At 41.4% G+C, this 20,221-nt stretch overlaps 1 protein-coding gene and 2 pseudogenes across 1 annotated transcript; all 3 read right to left on the reverse strand.

The window, feature by feature from the left end:
- Positions 821-1,535, reverse strand: LOC104758989. Its single transcript, XM_010481965.2, has one exon. It carries the CDS (start codon positions 1,439-1,441, stop codon positions 971-973), a length of 471 nt encoding a protein of 156 aa, XP_010480267.1. The 5' UTR covers positions 1,442-1,535; the 3' UTR covers positions 821-970.
- LOC104758990 lies at positions 5,709-6,860 on the reverse strand (annotated as a pseudogene).
- Positions 7,578-20,221, reverse strand: part of LOC104760082 — a 24,034-nt pseudogene continuing 11,390 nt past the window's right edge.

Here is a 20,221-nt window from a genome sequence, read left to right on the forward strand (position 1 = left end):
GCATCTGTCTTTATTGGTCAACAGATCTTGAAGCGAAAGAAAACTAAAACACAGTGTATCACAGTGTATCTGTCGGTGCTATCTAAATTTAACCATAGCACTAGTCAATCATTACCTTTTCCGATAATGAAGACCTTGCCATATGAGCTGAGGAACTATAATTATGATCTAATTGAGAATTCATTTAAGGAATTATTGTCTCTGACTTTTTCATATAGAAGAAGTTATGATTTTGCAAACTTCGACTGTTGGACGCATGGTATATAATACATGACTATAAACTCATCAACAATTAGAACTCATATATATTACCAGCTAAACATATAAAAATGGTGCCAATGCCATAAATGGTTCATCAGTTTACTTTGATATTTCCTTATCATTTTAAATGGTTTTATTTTTCCCGTTTTAAAATATGGTAAGTTTATTGGTACATCTTTTAAAGAAGGAGAATGAATGGATAGAATGAACAAGCTAAACGTTAATGAAGACGTATTAATAGTCAGCTTTGATGAGAATGAGTCTGTACAGTGCCGTTTTCTTCAAGTGTGAAGACGGTTATCTTACGCAACTACGTTTGCTAACGAAAACTTGGATGTCAAACGCGGTTTGAAGAATATATTGCACTAGGATTTTAATGTTGCAAAAATTAGTACAGCAACTAGCTTGATGTTTTCTTACAAAAATTGTTTAAAATTATGTTTAAATTTTCTTTTCAAATATTTTATCTAAAATCATAAGCTTGAAAAAAATATATAAACGAACCAAAACATTGTTTAAACATATCAACAATTGTTATCAATTTTTTTAAAAATTGTAATTTATTTGTTAATATAAAAAGTTTTAGTTAATCTCATGCATATCGTGCATGGAACAGTATGTAAATTTAATTTGACATCAACCACAACAGAATTACATAACTTACACATGTATGAAATTTTCCTTAATACAAATCCAATATAATATGTAATCATAGATCTTTGCTTACTCCTGAATCCTTTCTTAGAATCGATTTCAATGGTTTCAAAGACACAACCTCATGCTCATCATCGAAGGAGCTAAAACTTCCTTTCGATGTCCTCTTCTTGATTCTCCTTGAACTTATGCGTATCTCATCAACTTCATCCTTTATGCTCACAATTTTTCTTGGAGCCTTTTCTTTTGGGACACATAATTCTACTTGTTCCCCATCGACTGATACCGTTTCATTTGTAACCATGTTTTCTTCAACAGTACTTATGATATTAGAGCCAATATCAGAATTTTCCTTCTTTGATTCAACTTTACCAAGTGTATGTCGTTGGCCAAGTGTTTCTTTCTTCAAGGCCTGTGTAGCTAATAACTTCACCACGAAATCGTAGAATCGTCTCCAAATACTGAGAGGACACTGAAGTTCTCGTTCTTTGCTTTCCATTTTTTGATCGAGTAGAGAGAAAAGCATGTTTTTGATTTTGGGGGTTTATGTTTGGCTGAAAGAAGAAGCAGTGATTCATTGTCAAAGATGAAGATATGGTTAATTAACTTGGAAGGTGGACTACTTTGGGGAGGAGAAGTAGATGAGGAATCTACGGAAGAAACAAGTTTGGTATAAAATATTTAGTAATCTGATTCTTTGATTTTACTTGAAGATATATCTTTTTTATATGGATAAGATGTAAATTATTTCGCTCGATATGTAATATGTTGATATGTAGCCTAATTTCGATTAATATTTTTTTTTTACATAAATTACTTTTTTTTTCGGCTATACAAATTCATTCATTGATATCAACATGAGTTTACAAGATCATTACAGAAACTTCGAAAGCAAATTATTACATAAGCAGAAATATGCGCCATACACTGAAAATGATAAAACTAAAGAGTAAATTTGACGATGCTTTCTTTAAAGCCTTACTCGCTAACAGCCAAATGAAACCGTTATTTTCCTCCTCAGTAATCGATCTTCTTATACGAAAGTTGTGCTTGGCTAACTTTTCTTTGTAGAAATACCAAAATGCACATTGTATTACAAAACCCATTGCTTTCGTTGATAGCTCTGAACAGTCAACAATCTGATACCAATTAGTCCGTATCAGTGTTTTTCTAAAAAATAGTGACCTTGTTTTCCTCTCGAAATATCCCAAACAAGCATCATTCTATCATGAGCCTCTTCGTTGACCCTAATCTTGCCAATTCCTATGTCGAAAAACCAAATTGCATACCCAAACCAAAAGGTGGTGGGTAATGAAACTCGCTGAGAACATCGCTTCCGTCTCGGACCAAGTACATAAATGAAATTCTCTTGAGTTAGTGAAGAACCCCATAATTTTTCCAACAATGGGTAGGTTGTCGACCTTAAGAAGTAACCATCAACATCATCGCCAGTTAATGTTGATTCCTTTGTTTTGTAACCAGTGAACATATCTCTAAATCCAAAAGTATCAAACGATATCACCGTCCGACTGTAGTCGAAGCCAAGCATCCATAGTTCCATCCCCCAAGAGAATAAAACACAATCACATATTCCTGGATCCCAAATCCAGAATGGATCTCCCTTTCTTAAATAGGATAGATCCAAATAAGAGGCATATTGATAAGATTGAGGATACAAACTCTTCTCTCTTATCTCTCTCGATCCTAGTTACAAACTCAAACCCTAATTGACAAGCATGGCGTTACAGTTCTCCAAACTCATCTTCTAAGAACAGAGCACGCAGGCTCTCTAACAAACTCACACAATTCTGATCACGCAAGATACTCTTCACAATCTTACACTATTCTTATTTATACTCTAAACTTCATACATGCTTCTCTTTACTCTTCACATGTTCCTCTCACATGCTCTCTTATAAATACTCCCCCCTTTCAAAACAGCTTGTCCTCAAGCTGTGATGTAACAATTGTAGACTGCAGTAGAGAATAGAATCGTTGATGCACTGGTAGAGCTGCTCCCGAGAAACGGATCCACTGCACTAACGTGACTTATGTAAGTTGCACTGCTGTCTTTAGAGATGTGTTGTGCTTGAACTTAAACCACCAGTCCTTGCAAAACTTTCTCTTCCCTAAATCTGGAAAACAGATATGTAGACCACCCAAGCAAAGCACACAAACAGCCTTCATCCTAGTATCTCCAAACTTTTGAATCTGTTCCAATGCCCTTTGAATGTTAAAATCATGCTCCATCTTCATGTAGATAAGTTGTTGGGATGATTGGCAGAGCTAACAACATAGATGCAGAAGTTGCAGGTTGAATTACTTTCCCAATCTGAGACCACCACACAACATTATCCTCATAGTAGAGTACAATCAATCCATGCTCTCTGTTCTGTCTCCTGCCATAGTAGAGAGCATGTGAGATCACATCACATCAGCAGCTCTACTATGATTGATAGTAGAGTACAATCAATCAATATTGATCTTCCGCACCATAGCTTCACCGTGAAGTTGCAGGTCATCCATAGTTGCAAGCTAAACTTTTGCAGCTTTTTTCTTTCAAACACAACGATGAAAATCTCCAAAATCTGGCCTTTGAACCTAAATCTCCAAAATTTTGAGAAGTCCATAACAACAAATTGGAATCGCTGAAGCAACATTGACAAATAGCAACTATGTTTTCTACATTGGATCAGCCAACAAGCATGCTTAATATGTTCAAACTTGATTTTTCCTCTGTGATTGGACTGGTTCTGCTTCATTAATATCTTCTCTCCTCGTAAAGCCTTGTTATTATATTTGAATGTCCAGAACTTAGAACATTTTCTCTGCTGTTGCATTTGCAGCTCATGACTATCACACAAAGTACACTGCCTATGCAAGGCGTCTCTTGTCCCTTTTGCATCTGCAACTATATCTAGAAACAATAGTTGTTGTTGTGAGCATTCCTTGCAACAAAGGGGACATCAACAGAAGTGTTCTAAAACATGGAAATTTAAGTTCAAAGATAGGTATGATACAAGAGTGCTGAGAAAGGAAAAAATTTTGTTTGAAAAGAAAACATACGAGGATGAAGATATTTTTGCACTTTGGAACACAAATGGTGATAAGTTGTGGTTGTGTGATCATCCGGTGTTTGACAGAGTGTTACTTCAAAGGCAGCGAGTAACACACAAGAAGAGGAAGTTAAAGCTTAGTGAGTTTTGGCTGCTCAAATACTAGGAGAGATCAAGGGAGAGAGTACAAGAGTCTATGGTTCAAAGTAGAAAGATGCAGCGTGGGATTTTGAGTTACCATTCTTGGCACCGTTGGAAAGCTCGGTATTTGCAGAATTTTGAGCAAAAGTTTGACGCCGGATTAAAACAGAAGTGTGTTGGCAGCATTACTGCAAAACAGAGTTATGAAGGGAAGTTTATTGGCTTGTACTCACCATATGGGGAAAGGAACGTCTATTATTCTGTGTGGCATTGTTGGTGAAAGAAGAATCTGAACAATGGATGTTCAGAGCCACAAAGTCGGGACCTGCACTTTCTTGGAGTCACTTACTATGGTACAGAAGATGATTGTGCGTGCAGCAGCTTTGCCGTGGCAGGAATGGTCGTCTTCTTTGCTTCTGTGTCAATCCTATTTGCTCCTTCACAGCTTGAGGACAAGCTGTCGTCAAACGGGGGAGTATTGATAAGCACATGAGAGGCACATGTGAGGAGCTAAAAAGAAGAATGAGAACAATGTAGAGTATAAATAGAGATAGATTACTATGGTAAAGGGCATCATGCGTGATCATTGATGTGTAAAGAGGAATTAGAGCTTATGTGCTCTGTTCTTAGGTGATGAGATTGGAGAACTGTAACTCACAACCTTTATCACATATCCCCTTTGATGTTGGTAGCTACACGTTTCTATGATGAAACGACAAACACCGTTCGAAGACGGAAAGAAACCGACACAAAAACTCATGGATTGAGACCAGATAAGGGTCGGAATTAAACTCTTCCACAGGAAGAGAAAGAGAACACGAAATTGAGACGATGACACTACCAATCCCATCGTTTGATTCTGAGACCTCTGTTCCCTGCTGTTATGAAACGAGAGAAACACGTTCGCCAAGTATAATGATCTTTAGGTGTTATTAAACATCACCCAAACTGGAGAAGATGATAATTTCGAGATCTGAATTAGGAGTGAAATGGACGAGATTGACAAAAACGGCGGTTTGGGATTTTTATATTCGCAGCAAATCAAAGTAAAAACAAGAAAGATTAGAAACTGAAGGAAAAGGAAGGAACTGGCCGACGCCTCCGGCCGGAAACCGGTGATAATAGAGGTTGTGTTGCTGAATTAACTGTCTTCGGCGAGAGAGAGAGAGAGAGAATTTCTTTTTGGTTACATAAATTACTTATCGTCATTTGCTAAAAGGGAAAACGACTAAAGCAAATCTCAACTTTTAAAATCTGATCGTTTAATAATACGTACCTAAACTCCTAAAGTATATATACCATTAATTAATTAATTTCTCAAAGTGTAAAAATAAGTCCTCAAAATTCTTCTCTATATTATTTACGAAGTCATTTTGTACTAAATTTCGATTTTAATATATGTTACTAAGCATGACATGTCCTAAATTTATATATATATATATATATCAAGAAAAAATAGATTAGGAAAATCAAACAACAATTACAATTAAATCATCTTGTCTATCTATTTGAAAACATTTTTATTATGTATGAAAATAATCTTTCACATGTTACGATATAACCCAACCTGGTCTTCCCTGAAATTGTTCGATGGAATTGCATAGAGATAGAGAAAGCTCATGATATCTTTATATTTATGAAAGTTTTTGGTTGGCATATACAAAACCTACCGTACATAACACTAGCAATATGGATACCATTGATATTAATATAAAGGAGTTGCATTCAAGGGTAATCTCAAACACAACTAGATTTCGTAATTTCACGGCGATGGTGAGGGCAAAAAGTGACGATGTAGTTAGCCTTGGAACAAGTGAAGATGCTGGTTGGGTCGTCATAAGCGTAGGAGTAAGCTGTAGGGCAAGCGGTTTTGAAGATTTTGGAGTAAGCTGTTGGTTTGCAAGATATTGGGTTATCGAACAAGCCGGTGCAACAGTACTTTGGTAATTTGAAGGCAGAGCAAGCGCTTTTACATGCTACTACACGTTTCCCGTTACGTGACCGGACTTGCAACCCAACCGGACACATCCTGTTTAGGTCGCTTACACAACCAACGTCGCTGCAATTACCTGAACCCTTCATCGGCGTTATCGATATCGCCAGGTTATATCTAACATTACAAATAATTAAAGTTGTATTAAATATGTGTTAAAGGAGGCAATTTTTATTAAATTTTACTGACCCGTCGACGAGGCTAACATCATAGAAATCCACTGGGCCGAGGGTGAATTCGGCGAGAGTGGCCGGAGGTGTACCACCGGCTCCATTGCAGGAGAGAAAACCACCGCAATCCCCGGTGGCGCAGTGACCCCGGCCGTATCTGTCGAAGGTGCAACCGTGGCGACCCCAAAAAAGGCCGGACCATAGTGGTGGGAGTTGAAGAGTACGGGATTTGTTGGCTGGAAGCTCAAATCCACCGCCGGCTAGTAAGTTTTGGCCGGCGCTAGGTGGATTCCTGGCCACACCGTGTGTTTACATTTGTTGTAAAATATTACCGTTGAAGCTGATCACCAAAAAGAACAACAAAGCTAGCTAGTGTGATTAGAAGAATTGTGCAACTAGTAATATTATGAAAATACACTTTTGAACAAAGACAGATATTGTTGGAATGTAAAGTTGTAAGAAAGCAAACCTGATGCGTGAGAGAGAAGAACAAAAAGAAAGAACGCAAAGTGGAGGAAGTTGATCGTAGCCATTGATGGGAGAGTACGTAAGACTGGATCACTTCTCAATGCTTTTATGGGAATATTAAGAAACAAGTTGAAAATTTAATATTTGGGTAGTGTAATAATGGCAAATGCTACATTGGTCGAGACTGTTGGACCAGTTATAGTGCGTGATAGCTTTCTATAGTCAAAATAATGTAACCATCCTTTCATCATTAGAGTTCAACTCTTAATATTCGTGTTATCAACAAGTGAAAATGATAACTTCTTTCTATGGTTTGAATTATATATATCAACTAGCTATTAGAATGTTAGAATGTCCCACTTGAATCCACTTGGTATATTGAAAATCCAACTTGGGATTCTGATTATCACCAATCCACCACTACTAGTGTTATGACTCTGTAAAAGTCACGAAACATGAAATATAGAATCTCGTTGCAGCACAAGTCCCACGAACTAGTATTGAATCATAAAATATGAATTTCCACCTAATAAACTAAGCAAGTTCATTCAGATTAATAGGTTAGATCGATTAACACAATCACACTAGAAGTAGATTTCTTGATGTGGATTTGAAAGAGTTAAGCGAGGTTTTTGTTGATGACATTGATGACAACTTCAAGGTCTCGTGGTGGTGTTATAGTTTATGAAGGATATTGGCCATCACTTAACGCTATGTGCATTCAGGGGAGATTACACATCAAGACAAATACAAAGAGCTCATTAGTGTCATTAAACCACACACAATGTGTTACTTGACGTATGATTATAAAATTTGCTTCAAAATAGACTAACCTGAAAACCAAGAAAGAAAGTTAGAACAATAATAGTATCACACTGCAAAGTAGTTAACAATTTGTAAGATTTTTAGTATTGTTCATCAAATTATTACCTGTTATCGTTCATTCTAGTCAATCTTGGTCGCACTTAGTAAATTGAATGCGGGGAATGTGTTGGACTTTGTAATAATCTTCTCCTCCTTCAGACAGTTTCACTTTCCAATCCCTCTTCATTGATTTAATACTCAGTTCCTTCAAGGAAGTAATATATTTGAGTCCACCTGGAGTCTCCTTTAACATTTTGCAGCCAATTATACTCAAAGCATGAAGACATGGCATGGACCCTTCTTCTACTATCCACTCTTCCAACTCCTCTTGTTCTTCTAGTTTTAGAGCACGTAAATGAGGAAACCCGCCTCTGGAACACACCATTCTCCTCCCGGAGAAAGCATTATATCATACATCAGGCAACCTTGGCATACGCATGTCTAAAGCTAATACTTTGAGATAAACAAAATCTTGAATGAAATCTCTGCCATCAGCCACACGGGCGCCGTTCATGAAATCATATAAACAAAGCTGTTGGAGATTTTTCAACTGACTTAGAGTTGAAGTTAGAGTTTCAAATTTACAACCACCATGGTAAGAGACAGCTAGATTCCTGAGCCTTTTCATACATAGTAGATCCGTCACGCAAGTGTGATCTGTTGAGAAACACCACAACGTCTCCAAGTTCACTAGCTCACACAATTTCAGCTTTGTTCTATCATGCATTGTATAAGGTAAGAAAAGGTACCTCAGTTCTTTCATCCCTGTCAAAACATTTGGCACGTGAACTGATTGCCTAACATCAACAAACAAGTTCAAATAAAGCAGAAGCTTAAGATTACGCAAAGAAGTAGGAAGATGAGTGATCACAGCCTTGTTTAAGCTCAAGAATCTCAAGTGGATGAGTTCTCCAATGCTACAAGGTAACTTTCCTCCTTCAAACTTTACTCGAGAAAGATCTAAAACCCTTAGCAATGGTAAAATCCCGAAACACATCGTTGATGACCGTATACAAACCTCTTCTTCGATACAGAGAAACAAAAGAGATCTCACTTTTGGATTGTACTTACGTCCCATCATTCGAAACGCATTACCACTATGTAAAGCAACTCTGCGAGATCTATTGGGAGATTGAGCATTGAAGGTAGATGTGGAAGTAGTGGTTTTGATGATTTGAAGGAAGTTTTCTTCTTCAGCCTTGGATAAACAGACTTCTCTTATGATGTCATGCATATGACAATAGTCAAACCTCGAAGTTGCATAGTTTCTCTCAGCAATAACCATATTTCTTCTAACCAGCTCTTCTAGGTAGCCTTCTGCACTATCTCGAATGGTTGCACCACCACCATAATAAGACGTTATAGTTCCTTCTGCAGCCCAGTAATTGAACAACGTCTCAACATTTATCCTGTAGTTTTCAGGGAAACTGGCTAGGCTAAGGAAGCAATGCTTTAAACACATTGGCAAATCTTCATAGCTTAAACATAACAATCTGTAAACAGAATTGAGATTATTGTCATCTAAGCTGCTTGATCCTCCAACGATATAAGATCCAATATCGTCGTACACACTTTTCCACCCGGGAATTGTATGTTTTGTAGCTAATAACCCTCCTAACACGTTAACAGCTAATGGTAGTCCTCCACAACATGTAACCATTTTCTTACCCATGGCTTCTAATTCTTCCTCAATCCTAGATTCTGCACCATCACAAGGGTAATATGTTTCAAGATTTGAGCCTTAAAATATCTTTAATGATTTCTGATTGTACCTGTTTCGTCTCTCTTAGAAAATGCTATCCTTCGACATAGTGTCCAGCTTTGTTCATGTGTAAGACTTCTTAGTCTAAAGAAAAAACATGTTGGATGGGCATGTAAACGAACACCCTCATTGCGAGAAGTAAGCAATATCTTCGAGCCTGCAAAAATATTGTCTTGCTTTCATATCACTCTATTAACAAACGCTTGTGAGATTTTAAGAAGACAAGATCTGACCTCCGTTTTGTGGAAACACTGCTTTGATTCGGTCCCAATCTTCTACTTTCCATACATCATCAAGAACGATCAAATACCTACCAGTTTCCAACAACTTAAATAGTTTACCTTGGAGTGTATGTTCATCTATCTGGAAAATATCTGCATCAGGCTGACTTAAATCATGCAAGATCCTTTGCCAAACATGTTTCTGCATAAACTCTTTCGAAACACAAACCCATGTAAACCCTTCGAAATGATGACCCACCATGTCATGATGAAATACTTGTCTAGTGAGAGTGGTTTTACCAATACCACCCACCCCGGATATAGAAACCATTCGAATGTTGTTGTTAGTCACCACCAAACACCCAACCAACTCTTCAACACTTTGTTCCACTCCGACAAGATAGCTTTCGGAGTTATTAGGAAACGTTTGTCTGATCTCTCTTTGTCTATCTTGTAGAGACTGTTGATGTCCAAATTGGTCCAATTAGAGTGTTTTAGTTCGGTATTTAGAGGGTCGAAATTCTCTTTTATATATGAAAAAGTCGGGCTACAATTGGTAATGACGAGCTATAAAATGACGAAAAGGAAACAATTGACGAACTGCGAGCTCGTCAAGTCGATACTGCGAGAACCTGTTCTCTTGTACAAATTTCCTCATCGTTTTTTGTGTCCTCGCGCCGTACGTCGTACATTCACTATTTATAGATTACTGTGTCAGTTCGTCAACCGAAAAGACCAAAATATCCTGCTCGGCCTATTAATTCTTTTGGGCTTTTTCTGGGCTGGACCTATTGTTGGGGTGAAATCCACCCCTAACAGTATTCCCCCCATCTTTAGTTCGTAGTTATGCGGAGAACTCTGTGTCCTTTAGTGATTCCCCGGCTGTCGCGCAAGCTTCGAACCTTTGTTTTTGACGACGAGCTGGATCCGAGGTCGGTAAACGATGGCACTTGAAGGTTACGCGGACAAATATTGGGAAATTGGAGAGTCGCGCGTGAGCTTTCCCGTTTCCCGAAAAATGCGGTCACATCGTCACGCGTTTATCTTGATGCGCGTGATATCCGAAAGTTGTAACGTCGCTTCGATCCTCGAGTTGTAATGATGACTTCTTCGGGAATCTTCCTTTCAACCCTATAAATACTCACCCCTTCTTCATCTTGGGTTCATTTCTCTCCATCGATTGTTTCCTCAGCTCGTCGTCCCAGGTACTCTCTTCCCTCATCTTCTAGCTCGTCTATATATTAGTTTTTCTTGAGACTCTCTATGGCCCCCCCAGTCCACTTCGTCTGATTCTTCGGCGGCGAGCCACCTTCGTCAGAACACTTCGCCTGATTTCAGTGGTTCGACTAGATCGGACCATCGTGTGGCGAGGTCTCCGACGAGTAGTGACGTTTCTTCGGGATCGTCGTCTAATTATGACGACACCAATTTGGCCGAACTCCAGCGTTGCATCTTCTCCGATGTGGCGGTTCCGAGTTCGTCAGCCCTTCCATGCTAGATCCCTTCTCTTATCGACGAGGACTTCGACGACATGATCGTTCTGGCGGATCACATCATCAGGCACAAATCTCCCTCGTTGGTTGCCGACCCTTCAGGAACCAGGGAGCATGCCCTTTCTTTCGTTCCCCGGTCTTCCTCTAAACGCGAATCGGCTCTCGTGTCGGTTCAGATTGGCGAATTCCCAGCCGATCCTGTCATTATTATCCCCGAGCGCGATCAGCATCCATGGGATGTTCCTGAAGGGTTCATTTATCTCTCAGAGAAACGTTTCTCCGAATGTGGGGTTACTTTTCCCCTTCCCTCTTTTTTGATGTCGTATTTTGCTAAACGCAAAATGGTGTTTTCTCAGTTCGCCTCCGGGTACGTTCCGGAACGCGGTTGGCATCTCGATTTTGGCGAAGAGAGCGGGGATTCGACTTTTGGTTGATCATTTCGAAGAGCTTTACCCATCTTACAGCGTCTGACAGAAATAAGAAACCCGGAGTTTACTATGTCAGTTCGCGACCCCCTCTGCTCGTCAAAGGGGCAACAGGGAAGACCCACAATTGGGAAGGGTCTTATATTTTCTTAAAAATAGTTCCGGGGATCGTCGAGGATCCTGCGATCCCTTTATTTTCTGGGTGGAACCTTTCACATGGTAGTTCATTTTTCTTTGTAACTTGTTCACGTCCTTCATATATTTTTCGTTACTTACCCCGTTCACTTCTTTGCAGTTGTCATACCGTGGTGCCTTCTTCCTTATCGTCCTGCGTTTCGAGCTGATATCGACACGATACGAGCAGTGGGTCCATATACTTGGCCAGGCTCTGGACAGAGGAAAGGAGGTCGTCCAAGAAAACAAAAGGTTCCTCGACCGACAGGTTATAGTCAAACTTTTCTTTGCCTTGTAAAAGGCGTTCGTTGACAACCTGTTAGGAGGTCGGGGTTTTTTTTTATTTTTTTTATTTTTTATTTTTTATTTTTTAACTCGAATTCTCTATGTAGCTAGTACGATGGGGAGACTTAATTTGGATGTTCCTAACGTGTCGGCTCGCTACCGTCAAGCTACTGGTCCACCTGCGCTCTCTCCACCTTCTCGCCCTGAGGTCCAATCCGAGACTCGCCCTTCCATGGTTGACTCGTCACGGAGATCCCCTCCGGCTTCTCACGATTCTCGTTCGGCTGAGATTCGCGCTGGCAAAAGGCCGGCATCACGATCGTCTCCTCTCCCATCAAACCTCCTGGCTTTCCCCGCTGGAGCTGACTCCCAAGGGAAAAAGCCTACGGGTGACTCTAGCCGTCAGAAGGAGCATTCCTCGAATCCTTCGCAGAAGAAGGCAGATCAATCTCAGGATCGATCGGACCCGTCAAAGCGGTAGAGCACCATTGACTATCGGTGGGATTTCTCTCATACTTCGGCAACCCAAGCTTTTCCGAACGACTCGGAAGCATGCACTGAATTGTTTCGCAAGATCCATTTTGGGTCTGGTCGTCTTATGCCGATCGAGAGGATGAAGGAGGGCGATAAGATCATCGATCTGGCGAATACCGCCTTCGAGGTTCGTAGCTCGTTAATTGTTTTTTTTTATTTAAGTTCGCATTTCTGATTTGTGGTCGTTGCAGCTCATAGGTCGCATCAACCGTCTCGCTTCTGGCTATGAGAAGCGTGTGTACGACCTGGAGTCCGCTGCTTCTACGCCTTCATGTCCCTCGGTCGAGCAAGTCAAGAAGCTTGAAGCTCAGCTCGAAGAGGCAGTTCGCTCGAACAGGACGCTGAGCGGGAAGATTTCCGAGTTGGAGCGTCAGCGAGATGTGGCGAACTCTGCACAAGCTGCCCTTCTGTCGAAGCTCAACGTGGCAGAAGCGTCTTGTGCCCAACTTCGGATCGCTCTGGACTCCGAGACGATGAGGCTTAGGGCTTGTCGTCGTGGGTTTGGTCGGTATCAAAAGATGGCTGCTTATCGTAGGGTTGCCGACCGTGCCCAGAAGATTTTAGATCGTCACAAGGCTCAAGCGGAGGCTATTGAAGCATCTCGTCTGAAGTTGCTCGAGTACAACCAGGCCTTGGGGAATTTGCACATGCTCAAGGCTTTGGTTGCCAATGGCCAGATCTCCCTTCTGGCTGATGGAATATAGAAGAGGGTTGCTGCTGTGGCAGCTGGGATAAAGGAGGAAATCCTCAAGATTGACATCCCGGATCTCAATCCCGGGGATTTCGACATTTCCTCCGTTTTTGCCGAGCCTTTCCCTGATACCCTCGAATGGGTTCCTTCCCCAGGTGTCGCATATGATTCAGATTTGGAGTCTAAAGGAGGCGCAGGTAATAGGTCGGAGCGTGCGTCCAGTGAGGAAGCCGAGGAAGAAGATACCGTTCCTGCTACACCAGGTCGCTCTGCGGCTGATCATACTCCTCTCGCGCCGAACGATTCGACTGCCGCTCCATCAGTTGAACCCAATGTCCCGGAGGTTGGTGTTAATTCTCCTGGGGATGGTCTTGTCGCCCCTTGACGAGCGATTTTTTTTTGAACTTATCCCTTGATGTATCGGATGTTGGGCCGTTACGGCATTGTATTTTGTTGTTGGAACTTATTTATGTTTGTTTGACGATCTTCTTTTACTTTGGATTCCTTGTTTTTGCTTAACTCGTATCGTCATTTTGCTTCGAAAGTTTCTTCACGCTATTTCTTCTCTTCTTTAAACGTACGAGCTTTTCCTTGGGATCGACCGAGGTCGTTGCGTCACTTGCAACAGCAAGGTCGGTGTCTTTCGAAGAGAGCTCGTGAATATATCACTGCAGGTCGTAATACGTCGTAAGTTCGAACTCCATTTTCGAGTCTGAGATTCTAGTGGTGACGTTAGTGTTCTTGCGGGGAGGATGCCAACTTTGGCGAGAGTAGATCCGCTCGTCCTGATTTTGACGAGCCAACCTGTGGGATAGTGGCTAGCGAGAAGAAATAGCGTTTGGTCGGCTTTTCCTAATTCACGAGTGGTGACTCGGCTTTTTCTTGTTCGAGTGCGACATACAGGAGTCGGCTTATTTTCTTATTACGAGTAGCGAACTCGGCTTGAATTATAAAGATGCGACACGCAGTGGTCGGCTTGCCCATGACGTTACGAGTAGCAACTCGGCTTAAATTATCTAGACGCGACACGCGGTGGTCGGCTTGCCCACGACTTTGCGAGTAGCCACTAGGCTTAATTATATAGACGCGACACGCGTTGGTCGACTCTGTTTTTTTTTTTTATGAAACACATTTGGTCATTTAATGGGTGCGTTTTCCGAGGCTTGATTTATTTTTCCCTTCGGGAACACGCACTTTGCAATCTATAAATTGCCCATCCGGCCTCTACCTTCTTTCATTTTCCTCTGTTTGTTTCCAGTAAACACGTTGCGATGCCCATAACAATGAGGTCGGCGTGGTTGAGGAGGGCGCAAGAACGGCTCGCTGTACGACCTGATGATGTGATTCGTTTGAAGCTAGAGTACTATAATGCCCGGATTCAACGGCTGCGGGATTATATCGTGGAAACGTGTCGGCAGTTCGAGCGGCGTTTCCAATTTTGACGTGTAGATGGGACTGTGGAGCATCTCGAGCTTTTGATCGACGACGAACTGTTCATCCCAAAATGGAGATGGGGTCGACTGCTCGAGGAGCGTTCTCGCTGCGAGGCGTTACTGACCAAAGCGGGGGTTCCCGATCTTGAAGAGGACGATCCTGGACCTATTGGTAGGAGGTCGTACGAAGATCATGTGGAACTCGACGCGTGCCGAACTCGGGTCGACGTGTTGCGGTGGTACGTTATTCAGCTTGAGAGTACAGATCACTACTTCTGCGAGAGTAGTCGTGTTGAGGGGGCTTGCTCCTACCTCGAGAGGATGGTCTCCAGGGGTGTTGTTGTCCCAATGGACAGGCAGAAAGAATTGAAAGATTTGTGTCGTTTCTGGCAGACGACCATCGGTCGCCTGGAGTTTGACGAACCCTCGAACGCCGACCTGGGGATTGAGTAGTGGGGCCTTATGCGGAGTGCTTGATAGTAGCGATCCCAATTTCTTCTTACTCCCCCCCCTTTTTTTTGTTTTTTGCATGTGTTGTATTGGGGTCGGCTCCCGTTTTGAACTTTTGTCGGGTTGGGGGTCGACTCCCCTTTGTTTTAATTTTTGAACCAGCTCTTATTTTATGCTTTTGTTGTTACTCTGGTGCAACCCGCGATCGCTGATAAGCATAAGAAAAAAAAATATTATTGGCAGTTGTCTCTCGTAAAAGAGACTGCTTACGTACCCCCCGATCAGGAGGGATCAAGCCCCTCGTAGTTCACATTACATAGATAATTAAAACTGTAGAAAACGGGATATGGTTTTTTTTTTTTTCGTAATAGTAGCGCTTTAGATGCATGGCGTTCCAGGAGCGGGGTACTGGCTCGCCGCTCATTGTCAGGAGCTCGTAAACACCGGGGTGGACAACTTTGGACACCTGATACGGACCTTCCCAATTAGCTCCCATTTTTCCAGCATTGGGCTCAGCAGTGTTCTCGAAGACTTTTCGTAAGACAAGATCTCCCTCGTCGAAGTGTCGATTGTGGACTTTGTTGTTGTAGTACTTGGCGGCGACGAGTTGGTAGTTTTGTATTCGTAGAAGTGCCTTGTCGCGTTCTTCTTCCAGCTCGTCTAGCCTATCCAGGATCATTTGGCTGTTGAGTGGTGTGTCTTGGACGAGCATTGTTCGGCGAAGGCTTGTACTGACCTCAGCTGGTGTCATTGCTTCCATTCCGTAGGCTAGGGAAAACGGGGTTTTGTTCGTAGCTTTTCGTGGGGTTGTACGATAAGACCAAAGCACTCCGTCGAGTTCGTCGGCCCAAGCGCCTTTCTTGGCGTCCATCCTCTTTTTTAGGCCGTCGAGTATGGTTTTATTTGTCGCTTCGGCTTACCCATTTCCTTGCGGATATCTCGGCGTTGATTTCCTTAACTTGATTCTCCACTTTGCACAGAATTCTTCGAATTGCAAAGAAATGAATTGCGAGCCGTTATCGGTGACTATTTCATACAGGCCATGGCGGCATATGATATATTTCCATACAAAAAGTTGGGCATCTTTGGCTTTGATGTTGGCGTAGGACTCGGCTTCGACCCACTTAGTGAAGTAATCGGTGAGGACGAGAATATAACGTTTTTGTGGGTGGCGACTCGCCAGGTGGGTCTATCTATCTATCTTGTCGTCGTCGGAAGGAGGTTCGAATTACTGCCGCGACGTGGCGACTCGCCAGGTGGGTCTGATTTCGTTTGGGTGGTGAAGGGCGAGGTAGGTCGCTACTGGAGTGTCTTCGATGCTCGGCGTGTCAATGCTTTCAACTGGTATGATTCGTCGAAGGTCAGGGTCTGATGTCGATGTGAGTGCTGCTAGGGCATCGGCCGGAGCATTTTCCCCTCTTGGGATTGATGTGTGTGGTTTTCCACTTCAAATCTTTTATCTTAAAAAGACCACACAACTGATGAAAGTGCACAACTAATCGATAGTAGTATTTAAGGCTCAATCCCACAGAGAGAGAGTTGTTGTCCAACGGAATCCGACGGAGGTAAGTAAGGCTAGGACTCAATAAAAATAGGGTTTTGGTTGTCACTGTTGTAGCAAGCAAATGAATGTAAAAATAAGCAAGTAAAATAAATGAAACAAGCGTTGGGCATCAAGGGGAATCGCAAGGGTTCAATGATCTATCTATCTAGGAAAGTTTAGGGTTAGTTTGTTTATCTAAAACTCGGACTACGAAACACTAATGAACCGTTAACTTAAAGTTCTCCATCTAACCGTCTAAGATCACTACAATTCGTTAATCAACTGTCGCAGGCAACGACACATAGATCAAAGCATTTAAAACAGGTTCGATTATAATCCGTGGAATTTCATAGGTAAGGGGTATATGCTTCCTATGTCTCCCCACACATCTAAGCTAGGTCAAGCACACACGCAAGATTTTGGCAAAGCACACACACTTTAGATCATAGTTAGCTCATGAGGCTAACTGAAAGCATTAAGTAAAGACTTAGAATTAAACCATAGAATAAACAGATTTAAATCTAACAAACCCTAAACATTTCCACCTAAACTAAGATCATCTCCCCTCTTTGATTTATCCCTTTAAACCCAACTAGAAAACTACTCTAGCATGTTTAAGGGAATCATCAAAGCAAGGTTTAAACAATTCCTAAACATAAAAGAATAAATAGAGAAGAGGGTTTTAGATATTACTTCAATGATTGTCAAACAAAGTTGTAGGATCTTCTCCCTTAGAAACAAAGTACAAAGCAAATAGAATAGAAAGAGTTGGTGGATCTCAAAGCTTCAAAGAGAGGGACAAGGGAGAGGTCTGGACGTCGGCTGCTCCTCTGGTCGTATCTCTTGGCTGCTCCAATGATTGCACACCAAAAACCCTAGGGCTTAGAAGAGTATTTATAGGGTTTTGTCTAGGTTTAGGGTTTTGAAAGGGTAGAAATGTCTTCTCTTGTTAAGTGCATGGCAAGGGGCGGCGTAGGAAGCTTCTAGAATGGTGGTGAAGACTTGTACTGGGCCGCCGTGGTGGTAGCTGGTCAGGCCTTCAATAAAAATCCCATTGGCTTGAGGGTTCTCCTTACGTCGGTTTAAGGTACGTCTCGGTAAATCGGGCATAACATCCGGATGGTTGGATGGATTGACTTGATTCCACTTAGAGGAGAAAGATGACTCTATCAGATTTCCATAGACACCAAGTACGTCGAAATGTGAGTTCTGGAAGTTCTTCAAACGTTGCCCATACTGTAAAGCTCTGAAACTTTCCTAAAACGTATTTTCCTTGTCTTTTGGTCATTTTTGCTATAAAACCTGTAAAACCTTGTTGAAACCTAAAATACTTGATAATGGACATTAAAGCCTTGAAATCATATCAAACTCTTCCTAAATGCATACTAAAACTATAGCTAAAATAGGTAAAATAATGATGTTATCAACTCCGCCAGACTTAGTCTTTGCTTGTCCTCAAGCAAATAATCAAACTAAATCATGGAAAAGAGGTTTTGAAAATACTGGGAATTCACTTATCTTTGGGGATATTGTCTTTGCACTCTTCATCGCCTTGACATTAATAATTTCCATTTGTAATCCACCATGAGAGTCATCAACTCTCCTTGATCCCACAATTCTTTAGAGTTTCCAGAATCTCCATTGTCATCTCTTTACATAAATTAAGCAATTATAAAAAGTGAAATCTTACCATGGGAAAATCGATCAATGGCTTGCAGACTCTCTTCAAGCCAAGACTTTCTTCATATGATTCCTTTCCTCTCCCTTTTCTCACTTCTTCTTTTTTTTTAATCAAAGGTGTAGGCGAATACCGGGGTCACAGGTAATTTACCTACCTCTCTAAACTGATCAAAATCATCTCATCTTTTATTCTCTCTTTTTTTTTCTTTTTTTTTAATAGTATTGAAGGGAAGAGAGAGGGGAACATACTCTTGAAGAAGTGCAATGTCTTGTGTGGCTTGAATGTAGAAATCTAGTCCAATGTATACCAATTCCCAGGGCTTGAAAATTAAGTCTGGTTTAGGTCCTATAAAAGTTAGAGACAACGTTAGATCATCTGAATATCCATCGAATAGGGACTTGGGGGATTGTTGAGTCGGCTCACAGTCTTTCCAAACTTTGGTTCTGTTGTCAAGCATAATCAAGAATCATAAGAGTGTTAATCCAAATCAAATAAACCTTTAGAATAAGATCATAATCCCCTACTAGTTTTGACTCAATAAAAAAAATGTGACTCGATAAAATGTCAAAATTATTGATGTAAAAATTGGAAAAAATGTCTCAAGTCAACAAAATAGAAAGTAGCATTAGTATAGGATGGAACATCCTTCCCCCCAGACTTAAATCACACCATCCTCGGTAGGAAAAAAGAAAGAGATGAGGATTAAAAATCATAAGGAGAAGTGTAGGGTTTAAGAACAATGTCACCTTGATGGAATGATGTTGTGTCGACTCTAAAACATTTTATGGTTGCCCAAAAAATTGTCTAGAAGTCGGCTGTGGAATGAAAATGTGGTGACTAACCATTTGTAACTTCCTTTGGTTGCTTGACATCGAGTTTGAACTAGGCTAAGTTCAATCGAATTCTGTTTGATATATCTCTAAATGCATCCTCCTTGAAACAAAAACCTAAAACCATCAATAAAAATGAGAAAAAAAAATAACAAATGCATACCTAAATAAAAGAATGTTGATGGTTGGTGGTGAGGATGGTGGTGGTTCGGATTAGTCTCGCGGTACACGGATGAACGGATGCGGACATAGCAGCTGGTATGGTGGTGCGGTACGCGGTACATGGGGCATGGTATGCGGTACACGGTGCAGGACATGGCATCGGCTATGGCTGGTATGGCTAGTGGGGACTCTCGGCATCGATCACATGAGGATTTTGATTGATCTGTTGCCTTCGGCTTGCTTCGGTCACATTGTACATGGCCGGTCAGTAGGTGGTGCTTGCCACTAGACATAGTTGTGCATTGCTAATCCATGGGTACTTTTTCTTCCTTCTTTTTTTTTTTGCTTTTCTATTTTCTATTTTTTTTTTTTTTTATAACAACCTGAAACTAAAGTGCAAAAATATCAATAGTAAAAGAAAATAAATCCTAAAAATAAATACTTACTAGACATGGGTTGCCTCCCAAGAAGCGCTCTTGTTTAACGTCGTTGGCTCGACTTTGGCTTGCTTTCTCAAGCAGGGTGAGGAGAGTGGGTTGTCCTTAGACAAGCTCTCTTGGATCTTCCTCCATCAAATTTATCGGGTGGCTCTCTTACATAGTCTTCTTCTCTACACCGTCGAGTAGGTGGGTTGAATGGTTTAGCTTCATAGATATGTCTCCATTGATGTTGGTGAGAGTCATTCTTCGGTTAGGCCAGTCCATGACGGCTCCGGCTGTGGCTAGGAATGCTCCTCCAAGGATAAGTGGTGTAACCTTCCCTTTCTTAGCATTGATGATTCGAAAATCGGTTGGAACATTGCAGATTCCAACTCTCACATGAATGTCTCGGACCATTCCTTCGGGTATTGTGAATGAGGAGTTGGCAAGTCTTATGCGTATGTCCGAGGGTTGTAAGTGTCTCAAGCCAATCTTCCTTGCAGCATCGGTT

This window comes from Camelina sativa, chromosome 17 (assembly GCF_000633955.1).
Source record: "Camelina sativa cultivar DH55 chromosome 17, Cs, whole genome shotgun sequence".
NCBI lineage: Eukaryota > Viridiplantae > Streptophyta > Magnoliopsida > Brassicales > Brassicaceae > Camelina > Camelina sativa.